The sequence below is a fragment of the Patiria miniata genome, unplaced genomic scaffold, assembly GCF_015706575.1.
Source record: "Patiria miniata isolate m_02_andy unplaced genomic scaffold, ASM1570657v1 HiC_scaffold_18, whole genome shotgun sequence".
NCBI lineage: Eukaryota > Metazoa > Echinodermata > Asteroidea > Valvatida > Asterinidae > Patiria > Patiria miniata.
In genome coordinates, this window is record NW_024037056.1 from 11,824,663 (window position 1) to 11,843,829 (window position 19,167).

The 19,167-nt window shown below is 40.3% G+C and overlaps 2 protein-coding genes across 2 annotated transcripts; one reads left to right on the forward strand and one right to left on the reverse strand.

Annotated features, from left to right (window-relative positions):
* Positions 1–19: 19 nt before the first annotated feature.
* Positions 20–17,141, reverse strand: LOC119724624 (dual specificity protein kinase CLK2-like). The gene is made up of 13 exons (XM_038195753.1): positions 17,004–17,141; positions 15,004–15,137; positions 12,376–12,622; positions 10,727–10,862; positions 8,768–8,837; positions 7,351–7,464; positions 6,493–6,583; positions 6,234–6,309; positions 5,638–5,732; positions 4,480–4,609; positions 3,680–3,762; positions 3,348–3,427; positions 20–2,645 (listed from the first exon to the last, which is right to left on the reverse strand). Exons 2-13 carry the CDS (start codon positions 15,135–15,137, stop codon positions 2,363–2,365), a joined length of 1,539 nt encoding a protein of 512 aa, XP_038051681.1. The 5' UTR covers positions 17,004–17,141; the 3' UTR covers positions 20–2,362.
* Positions 17,142–17,592: 451 nt separating this feature from the next.
* Positions 17,593–19,166, forward strand: LOC119724626 (39S ribosomal protein L53, mitochondrial-like). Its single transcript, XM_038195755.1, has 3 exons — positions 17,593–17,762; positions 18,353–18,465; positions 18,996–19,166. Exons 1-3 carry the CDS (start codon positions 17,671–17,673, stop codon positions 19,115–19,117), a joined length of 327 nt encoding a protein of 108 aa, XP_038051683.1. The 5' UTR covers positions 17,593–17,670; the 3' UTR covers positions 19,118–19,166.
* Position 19,167: the final 1 nt, after the last annotated feature.

A 19,167-nucleotide genomic window follows, 5' to 3' on the forward strand; every position in this document is an offset into this window, starting at 1 on the left:
TAATGAGAAAACAATGCCGTTTAAAAATTCAAATTGTCGTTTTTATTATTGTCAGTGTCAATTTCTTTCAAAGAATTTGACTTTATACTGTACACAGCCCGTGTTCTTTCAACATTGAACGCATTGCATACAAAGTGTACATTTACTTTCGCAAATTTAAATAATGAGTTTCTCAATACGGCAGCATAACACTGAAAACACATAGCTTTGGGAATTTCTTTTTCTTTGGGTGTCCAGTAAATTAATTTTCTGAACAACTTTATACACTTAAAAAAAATTCCCTTATTCTTGACAAATTGAATTTCGTTTCGTGTGTAATGCACAGAAGTTCATTGATGCTTACATAATTCAAAAAAGAAAGAAAAGTATTTCATGATAAACATTACACATTTTCAAATGAACAAACTAAAATTCTCCACATATCTGTCTACACCTCCCATAATCCTGTCAATACAGACTTGGAGCAACAGGCTCACTATTGCAATGACTTCAAGATTGTTTATAAGTTAAACTTTGTTAGACCCTGCATTTTGAACTAAACAATTTAATGTGAAACAATTTATAAACTGGTATCTAAAAAAGGATGACTACATGTACAATGCATTCGAAAATGAAGTGGTGTCTTTTCGAGTACCAAATTTGGAAGAAGGAATAATCGCCAATTTCTCAATTTTCATTTTTTCCCCTCTTTAAGGGCTTTGAAAATTCTAAACACTTTCATGCGAGAAAGTTTGTAACTATTTTAGGAGAGCATGTAAATGCCTAGAGGACAGAAGAGGGAACTCGCGTGTTCCAATAAATATTAAGTTATATTTGTGCATTTTATTTTAAATAATGCTCAATTTAAAAAACATTTTCAAATCCCTGCACGGAAGTTTACGTACAACCAAAATTGAAAATTGGCGTCTTTGATTCAATCAGGATACGTTGACTGAATACAGAGAATCTACAAATGTGGAAGTACAGAGGAATTTTTTTTTCTGGGGGGGGGGGGGCGGATAAATACCTTTTTGGTAATATTCCATCAATTTTAGAGTTTTGTTCCTATTTTTATACAGGATATGTACAAACTATGAGACAAATAAGCAACAATTTTGACGGAACAGAAAAATATGGCTGAATAATCACCCACCACCAAAATAGGAAAATGTGAGAGGAAATACTGGCCACAACATTTTAAATAAGAAAAAAAAAGAAAAAAAGACGAAAAAAAAAAAAAAAGGTGAAATATGACACCATGAATTTCAACAAGGGAAGAGTTCCATACATGGACATCACTATTTTTTCCCTGCATTTTTTCCCATTCAGCCATTAGAAAGTGATAACAAATCCTAAAAACTCAAATTTAGCAGGGAAAATACTGAAGCATTTACTGAGAAAACACTTGGAATTTTTCAGACCATTCTCATGGATTTTGTGCACAGGGTGTCAAGTGATGTCCAGGTATGGAACTCTTTCCTTAAATCAATCACAACATAAAATAATCCACATTAGAGATGAAGGTTTCTGCTACGTGTATATAAAGCACAGAACATAAATTATATAACTACAAAATCAAAAGTGTAATTTGAGACTACTGCAAACAGCTGTGCGTGGCATCAGCTGTCCAACGGTAAAATTTGTTTAGTTTGTCTAGTAGGTTACAGATGGCCCGCAATGTGGATGTCTTGACAATCGTTTGTTTCACATGCACAATTGGTCGTCTGGACTTTAGCTGAACAGGCAGTGCAATTACCACAGACATCTGTTGGCTTGAAAAAATTACTTAAACAGTATTTATCACACACCATGCCAACTGGGAAACACGCAATTGCGCGCATTGCAAGTTTTATAAGTTCAACAAATTTGTACGTCTTTGAAGTCCAGCTAAACACACATTCACATAATTATAAGGACTCTGATTATATCATTGTGACTGCCTGATGTCCTGCTCAGGCTGTGCGATTTCCAGAGGGGTTGTTATATCACACCATTCCCACTGGATACACAACGGCTAGTTGTCACACCTCTGGACAGTCATCACAATGCATATTGACATATGATTCTGGATGGATACAGAACTGCCTACTGTCACCTGCTCAGGCTGTGCAATTTCCAGAGGGGGGTTGTTAACACACACCATTCCCACTGGATATACAACGGCTAGTTGTCACATCTCTGGACACTTTTCACAATGCATGTTCTGGATGGATACAGAACTGCCTACTGTCACCTGTTCAGGCTGTGCAATTTCCAGAGGGGTCTTATCACACTCCGTTCCCACTGGATCTTCAACAGCTAGTTACCGCATCTCTGGACAGCCATCACAATGCATATATATTCACATGTATATGACTCTGGATGGATACACAACTGCCTCTTGTCACCTGCTCAGGCTGTGCGATTTCCGGAGGGGCGAGTGTAGTCTCTGGTGACCCAGTAGATCGTCAAAGAAGGGGTGGTCTAGCGCCTCTTGGAGGGTGAGCCTCTTTGAGGGGTCGTACTCCAGCATCAACTGGATGAGATCGAAGAGCAAGTGGACCTCCTCGGTGTTGCGTGAGGAGCGCATGTAGTGGTGCAGGGACTTGCAGTTCTCACGGACGTAGCGCCCCGATGAGCTGTTCTTTTCCCAGTCCACGCCGCCACGGTAGAAGTACTTCTGCTTCCTGTGGATTGAGAATGGCAGATAACGGGTGAATTACTTATTCTGTTGCACGGCGACTGTAGCTCTTACTTTGTTTGAATCCTTCAAGGTCTTTCAAAATCCTTGGGCCAATTTCACGGAGCTAGCTGCTAAGCACAAAAATTTGCTTAGCACAAAAAAGTATGGCTCATAAAAGCAGGTTACCAGCCAATACTCCATGTGATGTATATTGCTTGTGATTGGTATTCAGCTGTTGTTTGCTGAGCATGAAAATCACATGGAGTTTTGGCTGGTAACCTGCTTTTATAAGCCAGACTTTGTTTGTGCTAAGCAAATTTTTGTGCTTAGCAGTGCCGTGAAATTGGCCCCAGATGTTGGATTCTTCATGGAATTTAGCAAGGTTGGGTGATACCAAGTTACATTACTTTACTTGATGCCCCTTTGAAGTTTTAGAGAGAAAAAACATCTTTATTGCGTTCCTGTCTTGTGGTTGATTTTGAAGGATTTAGGAAGCTTCATAGCAGAAATGCCCAGAGTTAAGATCAATGTGTGAGTTAAGGGCTGTGACTTCTGAGCTTAAGGCAATCACAATTTTATTTCCGTTACCAAAAGTATTTTGCAAAGAATCTGTATGTATTGCAATCCTCAACCTTTTAGTTGCAATAAACTTCAACGTTAGAGTCTATTATCTGTAAAACTTTGATTAAATTTGTTTTTGATGTACCTTGTTTTCTTGATCATTGAAGACGGCATGGGGCCAAGGATCATCTCCATCATCGCCAGATGTTCCCTGTTATCGTGAGTCTATCGTGCAAGAAAAACAAACAATCAAGATGAACTTCACAGTGCACTCTACACAGTGCTCTAAGAAAAAAAAATCATACTTCCACTATTCAGAGATTTACACTATTGATATATACGAGTATTAATCAGACTTTACAACTGAATAGTTACTCGCCGAAATCTATTTTGTCAAATTTCACATTAAAACATTGATGACGCAAAAAAAAAATCCACATTGCATATTTGTCAATCATATGATTGCAGTTTACTCACCTGGAATAACGTAAAGCCGGTGTATAACTCAAACATGATGGCTCCTATACTCCACACATCGCATGCCTGCTCCCAACCCAACTCTGCAAGATAAGTCAAAGGGAACACACAGGCGTGAGTTTTTTTACGCTCGAGGACAATGCTTTGTGTTTCCCTTTGTCCCTGTAATATAACACTCTCCCATAGACTAAGCACAGTATATAACTCAAACATGATGGCTCCTATACTCCACACATCGCATGCCTGATCCCAACCCAACTCTGCAAGATATTAAAGTCAAAGGGAACACACAGTCGTGAATTTCTATACGCTGGAGGACAATGCTTTGTGTTTCCCTTTGTCCCTGTAATATCACACTCTCCCATAGACTAAGCACATAACCGTACGATCGAGGACCGTTTTCAATAAAAGACCCAACGCTCGAGGACTGAAAGGATCGTTTGTTCTACCTTTGTGTGTCTGTCCTCTATCGTACAGCCATACAAGATAAAAAAATACAAGTCATCACAATGAACACTTCATTGTCAAATTTATGTTCAGGTCTTGTTGAGCAAATTCACTGCTTAGCAAAAATGAACCTGTCTTGCTGAGAAGTGTTTTTGGTAAGCAAATTGTAGGGGACTCTTTCCACATGAGATGGTGTATACTATACTGTCTGCTTATAACCCTATAAGCAGATGTACCTCAAAACAGGTCACAAGTCATATAGATAAACTTTTTTTTTAGTAATGTATGTAACTTGTTTCTGGTAAGCAAAATCTTACCTGCTTATCAAATTTTGTAAAACTTTCTACGCTTACCTAGTAATACTTCTAATGCCCTGTAGTGTCTTGTGGATACAATGGTACTGTGGTGTTCGTGCTCAAATGTCGCCGAGCCAAAGTCTATTAGACGGATGTCTGAGCACCTGACTGTTTTCTCGTCACGTTTCTGGTTTGGAAAAAGAAGTTATGGAGACAACAAATTTAAGATTTTACACGATTAAATAACCAGTCCAGTGTACCGAACACTTGAAGAATCAAAGAATTTAGCTACAACTCAATTCAGTAGTCCATGTACCACCCCAAACCGCCCTGCCCGTTTACTGTACCACCCCAAACCACCCTGCCTGTTACTCCCTGTACTGCCCCAAACCACCCCTGCCTGTTACTCCCTGTACTGCCCCAAAACACCCTGCCTGTTACTCCCTGTACTGCCCTGAACCGCCCTGCCTGTTACTCCCTGTACTGCCCCAAACCACCCTGCCTGTTACTCCCTGTACTGCCCCGAACCGCCCTGCCTGTTTCTCCCTGAACTGCCCCAAACCTCCCCGTTACTCCCTGTACCACTGCAAACCGGCCTACCTCTTACTCCCTGTACCACCCCAAACTGCTCTGCCTGTTACTCCCTGTACTGCCCCAAACCGCCCTGCCTGTTACTCCCTGTACTACCCCGAACCACCCTGCTTGTTACTCCCTATACCACCCCAAACCACCCTGCCTGTTACTCCCTGTACTGCTCCGAACCAGCCTGCCTGTTACTCCCTGTACTGCCCTATACCACCCTGCCTGTTACTCCCTGTACTGCCCTATACCACCCTGCCTGTTACTCCCTGTACTGCCCTATACCACCCTGCCTGTTACTCCCTGTACTGCCCTGGACCGCCCTGCCTGTTGCTCCCTGTACCGCCCCAAACCAGCCAGCCTGTTACTCCCTGTACTGCCCCAAACCACCCTGCCTGTTACTCCCTGTACTGCCCCAAACCACCCTGCCTGTTACTCCCTGCACTGCCCCAAACCACCCTGCCTGTTACTCCCTGTACTGCCCCAAACCGCCCTGCCTGTTACTCCCTGTACCGCCCCAAACCACCCTGCCTGTTACTCTTTGTACCAAATCAACCCAGCACTGTATGGCTTCATGCATTCATCATGGAATAAATATAACATATTACAACGTAGCACAGGTGCTAATGTTCTCACCTTGGAAGGGTTGTACCTAATGTCGTAGTCTGAATTAACGAAGAGGATATTTTCTGGCTTGAGGTCTGTGTGGGCAAGCTTCATATCATGCATAACTGAAGATGAAAACAATAAATACAAAATACAACATTACAAAAGATATATTGATCTTTTGGGGTCAGAATCCGACAGCTAGTTTGCAATTCGTTGTTACAAAACAAGTACATAACAACAAGAAAATCTATGAATTATATTAACCCTAACTCCCTAGCATGATTTACAAGGAGCCATACCCATCCTGGCAAATTCCAACACCATATGGGAAACTGCACACACATATTTCTGACTTTGTTTCTGGAGGTGTGCCAACCCAATGTAAAAGACTGTCAGTTTAGGGGTACTGTACCCATCCTGACAGATTCCAACACAACATGCCGTTGGGGTTTGATGGGTTGAGTTCTGTTAGGGTTAAAATCAATTCCGGCATGAATACAAATCCTAGTGTCGGATATCGTCTTGGGAAAATCACAAGGTCTGAAGACACAATTTGGCCAAGTTAAATCTTAGAACGGAAGACAGGTTCAAGATTTACACATTTAGAAACAAACTTTACTCACATTTGACGGCGTAGCACATCTGATAGGATATGTGTCTGACGTGATCCATGGGATATGGGAGGTAGTTATTCTCTTTCTGTTGAAAAGAAGAACAAGCCTTGTTATTTTCTCAAATTTCTCAAAAAAGAAGGATATTGTGGTGAGTTCGTCCGTGAGAAACGCAGAGAATACAAACAGAAACAATCACTCGGATTTATACGTCGCTTGATTTAATACGTTGGTGATCTGTAATGGTTTTGAGCAACTAATGTTTGCTTACCAAGAAATCGAAGACACTTAGACCCAGAACCTCGAAGGCGAGACACATGTGGCCGTGGTAGTCAAACCAGTCCAGCATACGTACACACAAGCTGTCGTAAATGGGAAAAAAAATGGAATGGATCAAAATTATGCAAAGGTTTATTTAATGGTAGAGTAGGGCCTATATAATATGCCGTTTGTGCATTTGTTTTCGTTTAACGCCAAAAAGTGCTCAAAATCTAAAGATGGGTGCTTTACAACTAAACTGATGAAAGTTTAGCTCAGTGAATGCTGTATATATCGAGGAAGCAATATTCTAGGATCTCGATTTCAATTTGAAAGTTGCCGAGTCACATTTTGAATTGCGCCCAAAATCAGCGTCTGGGACACGTTCTCATTCAGTCAAATGCCATTACAGCTACGTGATGTTTTGAATTGTACCCGAAATCAGCATCTGGGACACGTTTTCATTCAGCCGATTGCAGCTACATGATGTCACACACTGAACCGACGAATTAAAGCAACCGTGTGCGCGAGTGCGTCATGTTAATACCTGGGCGCACCCATTCATGGCTTTGCCAAATTGAAAAGAACTACTAACGGAAATTTCCAAAAATGCGTCTTTACACATGTCTTTGGAAATGGCTTTCTTTTATTTTCTTCAAAATGACAGCATGCCAGAAAGAATAATTTCACAGGGAGTTTAGTGCCATTACTATATCTTTAAACCAAGTAAGCTTTTTAACAATGATTTCGTCAGTTACTTTTTGGATAGCTGCAAATGATATACTCTACCTTTGAAAGGGTAGAGTTGCCTGCTTATGCACTCTCTAAGCCACTGTATACATTTAACCTAATGAAAATTCAATGTTTTCACCTTTTTCCTTCTGGGTCTCTGTGTAGTAGCTTCGTCAGGACGTTAATCTCTAGTTTAGCAGCTTCGGTGTACTTCTCTATGTTCTTAATGACCTTCAATGCTACATGGGTATTCCTGCACACAGAAGACCAAGAGAGAGCTACAGGTTGTTGCATGGACATGAATGTACATGCAGCTCAGATTTGAAGTCCTGAAGCCAGTGCTAAAACTGTTCAATGTGTTACTTCATGACGCAAGAAATTGTTGTAACAAATCAGGCTGTATAGGAAATAAGTAAAGATCTTAACCCTACATGTAACCCTAAAGGACCTTTTTGCTAGGAACCATCCTCCGAAATCCTCCAAACTTTGGCATATGTTAAAATGAAGGATGCCTAGTGCATCAATCCTTCAAAATCATCAGACAGTCCTGCCTCTCAAAATACATTCATCCTCAATCCTCCAAATTTCCTCTTCCTCTTCAAACACCACTCAGCCTCAATCCTCCAAAATCCTCAGGTGCTTCAACACCATTCAACCTCAATCCTCCAAAATCCTCAGGTGCTTCAACACCATTCAACCTCAATCCTCCAAAATCCTCAGGTGCTTCAACACCATTCAACCTCAATCCTCCAAAATCCTCAGGTTTCTCAAACACCATTCATCCTCAATCCTGCAAAATCCTCCAAAACCGCCAGGAGGATTTGGGAGGATTGAGGAGAGTTAGGGTTAAATGTATTCATTGTCCATCTCAGGCCTTGAGCGTTCAAAAACGTCAAGGCAAGTGTTAATGCTGGGAATTTTCCCGAAGTTAAACACATTTCCAAACAAGCGGATGTTTTGTGACAACACAAGTAATGTAATACTTCGCTATAACCGGAATCATGTCCCAGAATGCATAGCTCTCATCGAGAATGCCCAATAGATCGCTCTCAAATGACGTCACTGCCTACAGATTGTCACATGCATCGGCATTTTGGGAGTCGAATTTTCGTGACGCGCATCGGCTGTGCCGTGTTTCAAAGAAATTTCAAGCAACAAACGCGAGTGATTCGAACATCTTGCACACTGCGCGTACACGCACCTGATGCCGTTGAACACGCAGCTGCAATTTTCCTACAAAGATGGCTGTCTATGAGAGGGGTCTATGCATCAGTTTCTTTTCTAGTTGGCACTACTGTTGAATTTATGCACAACTGGCATACCTCATAAGGAATACACTATTTTGTCACAAATTGTCTCAGTGAACCGAGTGACAAGAACTCAGGCTTGCATGGGATGGTTTCATCAGAGGGAACAAGGATGTCGATGTGAAGTGTCGTTAATCAGAAAGATTTCACTTCACACAAAATGGGAACAAAATGGCGAATATCTATGAGGAATGAGCTGAGGTAGAAATGAGTTAGAAACTGAAGCAGCAAATGAATAAATAGACTTACACTGTATGCAAATCTTTGCAGTCGATCACCTTCCCGAACGTTCCTTCTCCTAGCGTCCCGACCACCTCATCTATAGACACATTGGGGAAGGAAAAAGAATCCAATAGCATTAGCATGTTTCTTTAACACGTTTGGCAAGAAACATACGTACGTGTAAAACACCCGGGATAGGAAAAATACAAACGGAAGACATGATCAAATGGCTTATTTCATAGAACTCCTATTACTAAGTAAGGCAGTGCAAATTTATCAATTCGGATGGGAAAAAACAATGCTTCGGTTTGAATGATAACCAGCCAAAAACAAATGTAATATATTAATATACCTCTATGGCCAGTTGACGATCTTCGTGCTACATGTACAAGTACATGTAGCTCTACGAAATTAGGATTCGGGCACAAAGCCAAAACCGACGAGAGGATGGGCAAAGTATTAAATGGCGTTCAAAACAAACACAACTATCTGGAAAATGGCAAGAATTTCAGAGATGCTTCCAGATGTATCCAATAAAATAGTTTCAAAAACTCAAACAGGAAAAAACAAACTGAATGAAGTGTCATGGCATGTATGGCGCAATGAATACATGTAAACTGCTACATGCTAATTCTACCTCCATTGAATAAGCCATTTGCGAATTAAATTTGAATAACATCTGTACTGACTTGCTGAAATGCTTAGCACATTTTAACTTTGAATTCGCCAGACCGAAGACACTGTTGCTATATCACGTGATTCGGGGCAAGCCTTTTCGCTAGTAACCCCCAGCTCCGGAATGGTCTGGTGTCTTTGTGCCATTCTCACTCATTGTGAGCAATGTATTGACGCTGAGCATCTCTTACGTAACTATGCAAGAGCTTGCCCCGAATCATGTGATATATAGCAACAGTGTCTTTGGTCTGGAGAATTCAAAGTTAAAACGTGCCAAGCATTATGAGCAAGTCAGTGTACCAGATGTTATTCAAATTTAACTCGCAAAGGGTAAAGGTTATTCATTCACTCCATTACACTCAATGTATTATGTGTTAAGTAAAGTGGCAACTCGTTACATGTAATGTACATGTGTACACATGTAGGTAGACCATAAAGCGAATACCTACATGTACATATTTTGGTCCTAACTCTATGAAAACACCGTACATGTGCACATGTATATTTATCTAGTGGCCTAATACAAATGCTCTCTAGAGCATTGTGAGTTTAATTATAAAGAGTTGAAAGACAAGCAAGTACATGTGCAGCATGTACAATATCTGCATGCGTAAGGCTCGTGTCCAAATTGTCACGAGCAAAAACGTTACCATATGGATGTAAAGGAAGTACACATGTACAGTGTGTCTCAAGGTCTAACCGGTAACTGTACGTGCACAAACCGTAAATAATACATCTATAACTTGCAGCTGCTCATTATACACAGTATGATTTATGATTTGTACACGTTGAGCCAAGCCTACTCATTTTAATATGTGTGTCTGTTTTTTGCCAACTTGCCACACTTGTAATGAACTAGATTATGTTATTTGAAACGTAAACAAGTCAGATCAGGAAGTTTTATATTGTTTGTATTTGAACAGCCATTTAATAAATTGCCTTATGCTCAAATATCGAAGTGAAAGATGCTTTCCGAGAACATACGCGTAAATATGCAAAATTGCTACATGTTTCATATGGTTTCAGTTTAAAAAACAAAATGTAACAGGCACAGAAAAAAGTCATGGTTGTGAGTAACCACAAAAAAAGTCCTTTAATTGAAAAACACAAAAAAATTGCCACCGTGATAACAAAAATCTCAGGGGGACCTGTAACATGAAACACAGTTTCCAAACAAGTATTAAAAAACCTTGAAAAATCGGACAGGTCACCGTTGTTATGTATGTGTGAATGTCGGAGCGTGTGTAATGTATATGTACAGGACTTATAAGGCACTACGTAAAAAAGATTACGGAGCATTTGTGACTGTACATCTTGCTTGCAGGATGTCCCCTGGACGATACACGAGGTGTCCGTCCTGGTCATCGATCACGCCTCGACCCTTGCCCTCCTCCCTTCGACTCCGCCCTTCCTCCCTTGCACTCCGACTCCGCCTCCCTTCTCTTCTCTGTGTGTGTGAACCACCCAAAAGCCAACGCGAAGCACAGCCCACCGGATAGGACACAAGACGTCGTACGCACACGCACAGCGGTAGTCAGGACCGCGATGAAAGACGTTGGTAGTTGTCGTTGATGGTGACGATGGGTGGAGTTATAGACACGGGCGGGCAAAAGATTCGAAGTTGGTACCACATTCGTGTAATTCGCCCGACAAACGGGGTAGGTTGTGGTACATAATATAAGAAAATAGACAGGGATGCAAAACGGCACACAAAATCTTTGTCAATCCAATGATTATGTGCAGGCTCAAGACAAAAAAAAGAATCTTCTGGTAAAAACCATCTCCCCAAAAAAGTAGTGCTGGCGTTTGAGCATAAACACATAATTGATGTACATACACGTACAGTTGTTTAAATGTTTCCCCCTAAAAAATCGCCCCGCAAAAAAAACCAAGTAAATTACAAAAACAAATTACCGACGCCTGCTTGCATCATTTACACCAACACGTTACAATTGATTTAAAAACAAAAATTTGTTAATTCAAAGAAAAAGAAACGAAACTTGAATTTCAGATATCTGTTCAGTTTTCCCAATTTTTAATGTGCACAAATCGAGAAGAAAAAAAAATCATCAAAATCATCACTTTCCTTGTTCTAATTTCAATGAAATTACAGACCTCTTACCATTCTGCCCTTCTTATGGAAAGGAACAAACCATATTTGTTCGTAAATAATTAAAACATTTCTAAAGGCCAGAAAATTGGGGATCAATGCCATAAACTATGTCACCATGTATGCAATGACCCCACCAGTTTCTGGCCATTTTGTTTGACTGTCAAAATGTACAGATTTTCAAAGAACAGTTAACATTGCAAGGAAGAAAACAAGCAGAAGTTCAATATATTTGACAATATGAGAGGCGTTGCCGTCCTAGATTTAAGAACACCACAAAACCATCAGACAGAGGAAGATGCATAAAAATAGATGGAACTCAACAAGATCATGGTACGGACAAGACTTGTTTCTGTGCCAAACCTCTAGATTTTGTAAAACTGAAAGAGCTGTGCAAAACATATTTGAAAGAGAAGACATTAGATGGAAAGCCAGAATGTGAACATGCAGAAATTTGTTATCAAGGATTTTTTTTAAAGCAAAACTTGTATTTGTTGAAATCCATCCACTTTTCTTGGTACAAGTCCTTACCTTAGAAACCCACTGTTTTTACACACAAATATGAACCCGTAAATTAACAATTTATTTTGAAATGGATAAATTTTAACTCAATTTGTTAAAAAAAACAATTTTGTTTGTTTTGTTTGTTTGTTGAGTTTCCAAGATAAGGGGGCTGCATTTATGAATTGTCACAGTATTTTCTGGCAACAGAAGTAATTGCTTGAAAACTACTCATGCAACAGCAGTTGTGTGTCAACACTTCAGAAATGCAGCACTCGTACCAGGCATCAACATGTCTCAGCAAAGATCAGAGAAGAAAGCCTACGACTGTTTTGTGACTGATACTGACCCCTGATGATTTACTGTGCGAGTGGTGGCGGCGGTGCTTCCTGTGGCGTCGGCTCCGGCGGTAGTCGCTGCTCCGGCGGCAGTCGCTGCTCGGCTCTTCCCTTTCCCGGGGGATGTAGTAGTCATCCTCGTAGTACACCACCCCTCTGGGCGGGGATTCCCTGTAGTCGTACTCGTGGTAGGGGTCGTAGTAGTGCTGCCGTCGGGAAGCCATGGAATTTTGGGAATGCTCTCGCCGCCGATCCCGGCTGTCGGGAAAGAAACCAAAAATAAAATTGACTAAACGGAAGAGAAATGGACGTTAAAATATATTGGTCCTCACAAAATTCCACGACTTTCACATGACTTTAGTCAGATCATACATGTCAAGCAAGCACTGTGACTAGTCAAACTGGGTCAACAGACAAGGCAGCCAAGTTGTGGTCACAGCTGCTTTATCACTCACCAGGATTCAAAGCCTATAGCTGTATCAAGTAACATAAACAGTCCCAGCCAGTCAATCCTGCTTTATGTACCGGTAGGGCTGGTAATTCTTAACTGTTGAAAACAGTCACTTGATTGATTTTGACTGAAAGGACTACTTGGCACATGTATGTTTGCATAGGAAGGGTTAACGGTGACTGCTCTATGTTCCGACACCCCTATGTTCCGACAACCTAGATTGTGTTACTCCCGGTTAGGGTTAGGGTTAGGGTTAGGGTTAGGGTTAGGAATATGTGCAGTCGGAACATAGGGGTCTCGGAACATAGAGGTGTAACCGGGTTAACATGGTTCATATGTGAATGATTGCATGTTTTTAATGCCAGCCCTTAATCCTAAACCGTAAGATTTTTGCAAGATTGAGGATGGTCAAGCCAAGATGCTATAGTATCAATTTACCTCATGTACCTAGTTTTAATCATAAAGAATGTGTCATTGATGTCTTGGCGGGTTTGAGGTTCAAGGAAACCTCCTAGCAGGGAAATTAGGGTGTAGGTTACTGACATATGGCTGAGCAGCAAGTTAGAGTCTATAATTGGAACAGGAAAGTGACAACTTCCCTCGCGCAGTAACCTCAGTTCACAAAGTACTTTGACAGTCTGTGTTCATTGTAAATGCAATACAATCATGTGGAATGCATTGAACTACTGGGGGATTTCTGGTATGTCTGGAGTGCTTCATACTCAATGTACATGTGCCTGTACATGTACAATGTACATGTTTACACATAATTCTTAGTCCACCTCTTACACAGCCAAACTACGTACATGTACATGTACATGTTGTTAACTAGATGTTGACAGTTTTGACACAACAAATATATTCTAGGACTTCTTGTTGGATGGTTCTTGCCCTACATGTACACGTATCACACGCGGTAGAATCGCGTTACAAACGCGTCAACGCAGCTTGTGAAATATTGTCCAATTACATGATACACAAATGGACACGGAGCGCGCAAAATCTGAGACAAACAAAACTTAGTGTACAAAAACTCCATAGGGTTGTCTAAGGGGCGTGGCTAATTCGCAAACGGCGAGAGGTCAATTGTACATAAAACATTGTAACATACGTGATTGTGAAAAAGTAACCCAACCTGTATGTGGCAGAATAAAATTGAGAATTAAATGGATAATAAATTATACCAATGTACATGTACACGTAATTTCTAAACTGATATGTGGAAATCAAACTGTCCCAAAATTTAATTTCTGTTCATCAATTCAGTTTAAATTTTGTTTTTGACATTGACTTTTTCCCATCTAATCTGGCCAATGATGCAACCTCAATCCTGCAAAATCCTCCAAATACCTCAATGTAAAAATACCCTCAATCCTTCAAATTCCTTCTGTCTTTCTTGATCACTGCCTTAATCCTGCAAAATCGTCCAGCAATCACTGTCAATATGTTGAGGTAGAGCCAGTGACATCCTGGAGCAGTGCGGAGGATTTCAAGTACAATATAGACCTAAATTTATGCACGGCTGAGCATAAACAACACAAGGTTCAGCCCAAGACCTTGACATAGTGCATCCTCCGAAATCAGCAGCACACTTGTGCCATGTAACCTCAATCCTGCAAAATCCTCTATTTTACAAAGAGAATTTTGCAGGATCTGGGAATTTTAGGGTTAATCAAAATACTTGAACAATGGTGAAAACTTTTTGAATGAGACCACAAATTCCAAGAAATAATACACAAGTATGAAGGACTAATCGAATTGTAGTGATGTGAAAAGTAATTATAAATATGCAAGGCAAGTAAACAGGTGCGCACAAGAACAGCTGCGTTATACAAGTGCATGCGCGTGCACGTACGTTAAAGTAATTCGAGAATAATATTATGGAAAGGAATTCGTTTTTGTTATTAAAAGAGTTTCTGGAAGGAGTTGGCGTTTGGTAGGGAAAGAGAAAGGATGTACATTGTAATTGTGGCCCAGCTGTGAAATTAAGTCTGAAGACGTTTTGTACCATCACACAACTGAAGCGTGACCACTGTTTTTGGTACAAGACTGAATTCCCCTTTTCCACTGCGCACAAAATTTCCCAGGATTTGTTCCTATTTATATGTACAACGTTTTACAATATGAAGTTGAAACTCTATGGCATAAACTCACAACCAAAGCACAGAGCAAAAGCTCACAAACTTACCTCCTTGACCGGTACCTATGTGACCCATATTCGTCATCGTAGTAATGCCTTGAAGGCGTCCGCCTTCTCCTTCTGTGTCTGTAGTGATTGGAATACCTGCTAGTGGATCGTGGTCTGTGATGTGAGCGGGGCATCTGCAACGAAATATGTCCAAAGGTTTAATTATACGAGGTTATACAGATATATATAGTTACACTGGATCATTAGCCCTAACTCCCTAGGCCTTTTTGCTAGGATGTAGCCTCAATCCTGCAAAATCCTCCAATTGGCCTCATGGAAAAATAGCATGTAGCCTCAATCCTGCAAATTCCTCCGCTGTTTCTTGAATATGGTCCATAGAGGGGTGAATCCTGCAAAATCCTCCAGCTATGACTGTCAATAGGCTGAGGCAGAGGCAGTGACATCCTGGAGCAGTGCGGAGGATGTCAAGTATAATCAAGGACTAAATTTATGCACGGCTGAGCATGAACAACACAAGGTCCGGCCCAAGACCCTGACACAGTGCGTACTCCGAAATCAGCAACGCACTTTGGCCATGTAACCTCAATCCTGCAAATTCCTCCAATTTGCAAAAAGGATTTTGGAGGATTCAAGGCGGTTAGGGTTAGTAATGTTTAAGAGATTTGAAAAATGAGAAAATTTGCAACCTGACGTCACTTTTTTCTTCATATATCATCGCCATGAAGGTCATTCATTGCAAAAATGATGATAAGACATGAATCTGGGACTGAGAAACAACGCCTAAGTAAGTAGGTATGATATTGTTATCCATTTGGCGTTTGAGTTTCTTCTCCTGGCCCGAGTATTTTATTTTTAAAATCAACTCTCCTGTAGTTAGACCATTCAAAACACCTCAAACTCTGGGTGCTGGCAAATTGGAGGAAAAAAATGCTGGACCTTTTAAAATCCTCCAGATTTTAATGTTACTGCACTACCAAACCTTTCGATTCCTTTCGAAAGGTATTGAAATGCAACTTATTGAATTTGCCCACAGAGTTGCTTCACCTTTGGAAACCTTTGGAAAAGTCCCAAAGTTCCAGCACTATTTCACCTTTCAAAACCCTTTTACTAGTAAGGCAAATGTAAAATGTTTTGAAAGGTCTGATAGATCTCTTTGCCAACTGCACTGGGCATAGCAGGGTCAATGGACCAAATTTCCGGTAATCCTTACTTTTAGGACCCCGTTCCTATATAGGAAGGGAAAGACTCACCAAAACAGATGACTATTCTGATATTTCTTGACACATCTAAACACATTCTTGAATATCAGCAGGTTTAATTTTGTGGAAAGAGGGCAAGGCTTCGATTTATGAGGGAAATTAAGGGGTAAAAGACGACGGTCACAACCAGAAAACAGACTCAACATGCTCAAAAACCAAGATGGCAAACGTGAAAGCTTGATGCAATTAAACTGTGAAAGCTTGATGCTGATTGGCTGAAAAAATAAACATCTAATTTTTAATTGTTTTAGCAGCCAATCAGCATCGGGCTTTTATTATGTAGGGATTTCACTCGTGTTGTGAGAATTCATGCACGTCTGACTGCAAAAAAAGGTAGGAAAGTCACATTTTCTTTGAAAGTGCTTTCATGAGTTTATTATATGAAGAAAAAAAGACTGCTTTAGCCTGCAAAAGGTACTGGACAGTGGACAGTCATCTGCAAAAGTCAGTTTTGAACAGAACTCGTAAAACTTTACCAAATATCCCTTATTGTCAAATAATAATAGGCCTACCCACACTTACCATGCTTGACCTACCGGAGTAATACCAACAGCAATACATCCTAGAGAAATATACCGTAAGTAACCTTGACCGCAAAATTTCAACAAGTAACAGGATTGGAATGAAACGAAATCACAAATTCCACACCACACACATTCTAAAAAAAATCACACGATACAAACCGACACTGGCACGACCTTCACTCACAAAGCCAATTCCCACATATTAAATAACAGACGTAGACCAATTTGGCCAAATTCGTAAGGTAAAAAGACTTACTGTGCTCGTGAGGAAATCCCTCACTTTTCCGAGTAGAAACTCCACGATGATTGCTAATTCGTAAAAACCTTGTCCGGCCAAACGCGCGTTCAACGAAAAGGTAGGTCAACTGTACGGCAACTACGTCACGTTTATGAGCGTAAAAATACAATACTAAGCTGCCCTATGATTGGCCACATTATTTGTAGTTCCTTTCAATGCGCGAATTCATTGACCAATGATCACAGTCCTCTTTTGCCTACAAGAAAAATATCCCACTTGGGCTGTTCCAAGTATTGTTGTTGGACTTGTATACTTCTAGAAAAGTTATCCTAAAAAGAATTGCCTGCAATATTTTCGAGGTAAATTTTGTAGTTTTTTTTACAAAAAATAATAACAGTACCAATTTCAAATGATTGTAGAGACAATTAATGAGTTCAACACATTATTTAAATACAAAAATGTCATTTTGCCCTTAGCTTTCCAGAATTTCCCCATAATCCATAAACTTGTTCCCAGTCCTTCATCATCGATTCATCTGACTGGTTGTGCACTTCTGAACTGCTTGGTGGCGCTCTTTACAATTTGTGGGCAAACTTTTCGCATGCTCAAGCAAAAACAATTGACACTGACAGAATCATTGCAACTGCAACTTTGATCGTTAATATTTCCGTTTGGGGTCACCATTATGCCGGCAGTTATCAAGAATGTACATCTTAAATTTGTCAAGAATATTCTTGTAGAATTCTGCCCTTGGCAAGCAAATGTGGAGTCTGCGAGGTAATATTTAACAAGATTTCTTGGGATTTTTTTTTGCAATTTTGGTTTGAAATGAAAAGATGAGGGGGGGGGGGTATGGGCGGGGCAAAGGGGGCTACGTAAGGGAGAAACTGTATAATATTATTGTGCATCAAGACTGAAGTACATAAAAATAATATAATAGTGCATATGCCTAAATGAGAAACATCACGACGTCATCATGCAATTTTATATGATTATTTGAATTTTTGGACCTTTTGTTTAGTTAACTTGAGGCTGAGGCCTATCTGACGAACACAATGTGCAAAATTCAAAATTCTTTTTGTATTACAGGTTATGTTTGTTAGGTAACATGTATATGCACACAATTTTGAAAAATGTGTGACGTCACGATGATGTCATCCCTTGATTTTTATGATTTTTATAATATTTAAAAAAAAAATAATCAGCTTCCAAAATGTTTCCTTTTGTTGGATCATGGAGGAATTTGTACAAACCAAGGCCACAATGACAAAATGTAAATAATAAATAAGTATAATGCGAAAAAGCCCTTTCTTTTGTTGCAAACAGACATAGTATCTCTAGTTTTATTTTACATTTCTTTATTGCAGGCAGTTTCAGAGTAGAATTGCCAATTTCGCCACCCGACAGACAAATATGAAGTGTGCAATCAAGACCAAAGTGAAGAATGATGGAACTCTGCCGTCAATCACGATATTATTTGGTAAGCGAGGGGTACTTCACCCCCCCCCCCACCCCAAAATTCAGAAAAATTTCTTTTTCGTGTGAAGTGTCGCTGTTTTATTTTCAGGTGTGGGGTGATGTAAATCAATATAAGGTTTTGCCCTTCACCGACATATAAACACTTAATACTCAGTGTGTTACCTCCTGAGCAAAAGTTGGAAAAAATCACTCGGGTGGGACTCTAACCCACGACCTCCTGCTTTCTAAATTCTAGTAGAAAGCAGGATGTCGTGGGTTCAAGTCCCACCTGAATGATTTTTTCCAACTTTCACTCGGGAGGTAACACACTACAGTGTTTATACATCGGTGAAGGGCACAACCTAATAGTGATAATTTTGCATTGTTTCAACAATTTGCATATTCGTATTGCCTAGGCCTTTATTAATTCTTTTTTGCCTGCAATGGCCTGAGTAAAGTCAACGGAGGGCGCTTAAGTTCCAGACACCATCATTATAAAACAAATTTGTTCTTCAAATTCTCTTGATTTTATTATTATTTTTCCAAATTCAGATGACGGGAAACAACTGATCTTCAAAAGCAGCTACCTCACATCCACAGAAATGCTGCAGAGGTTTGGCACCCTGAATCTCCAGCGTGAGAAAGCCCTCGAACAGTCTGACGCAGGGAGGTAGCGCCTCAGCCAAGGAACCCGACTATAAGTGGGGGCGGGCTGACGTCATCC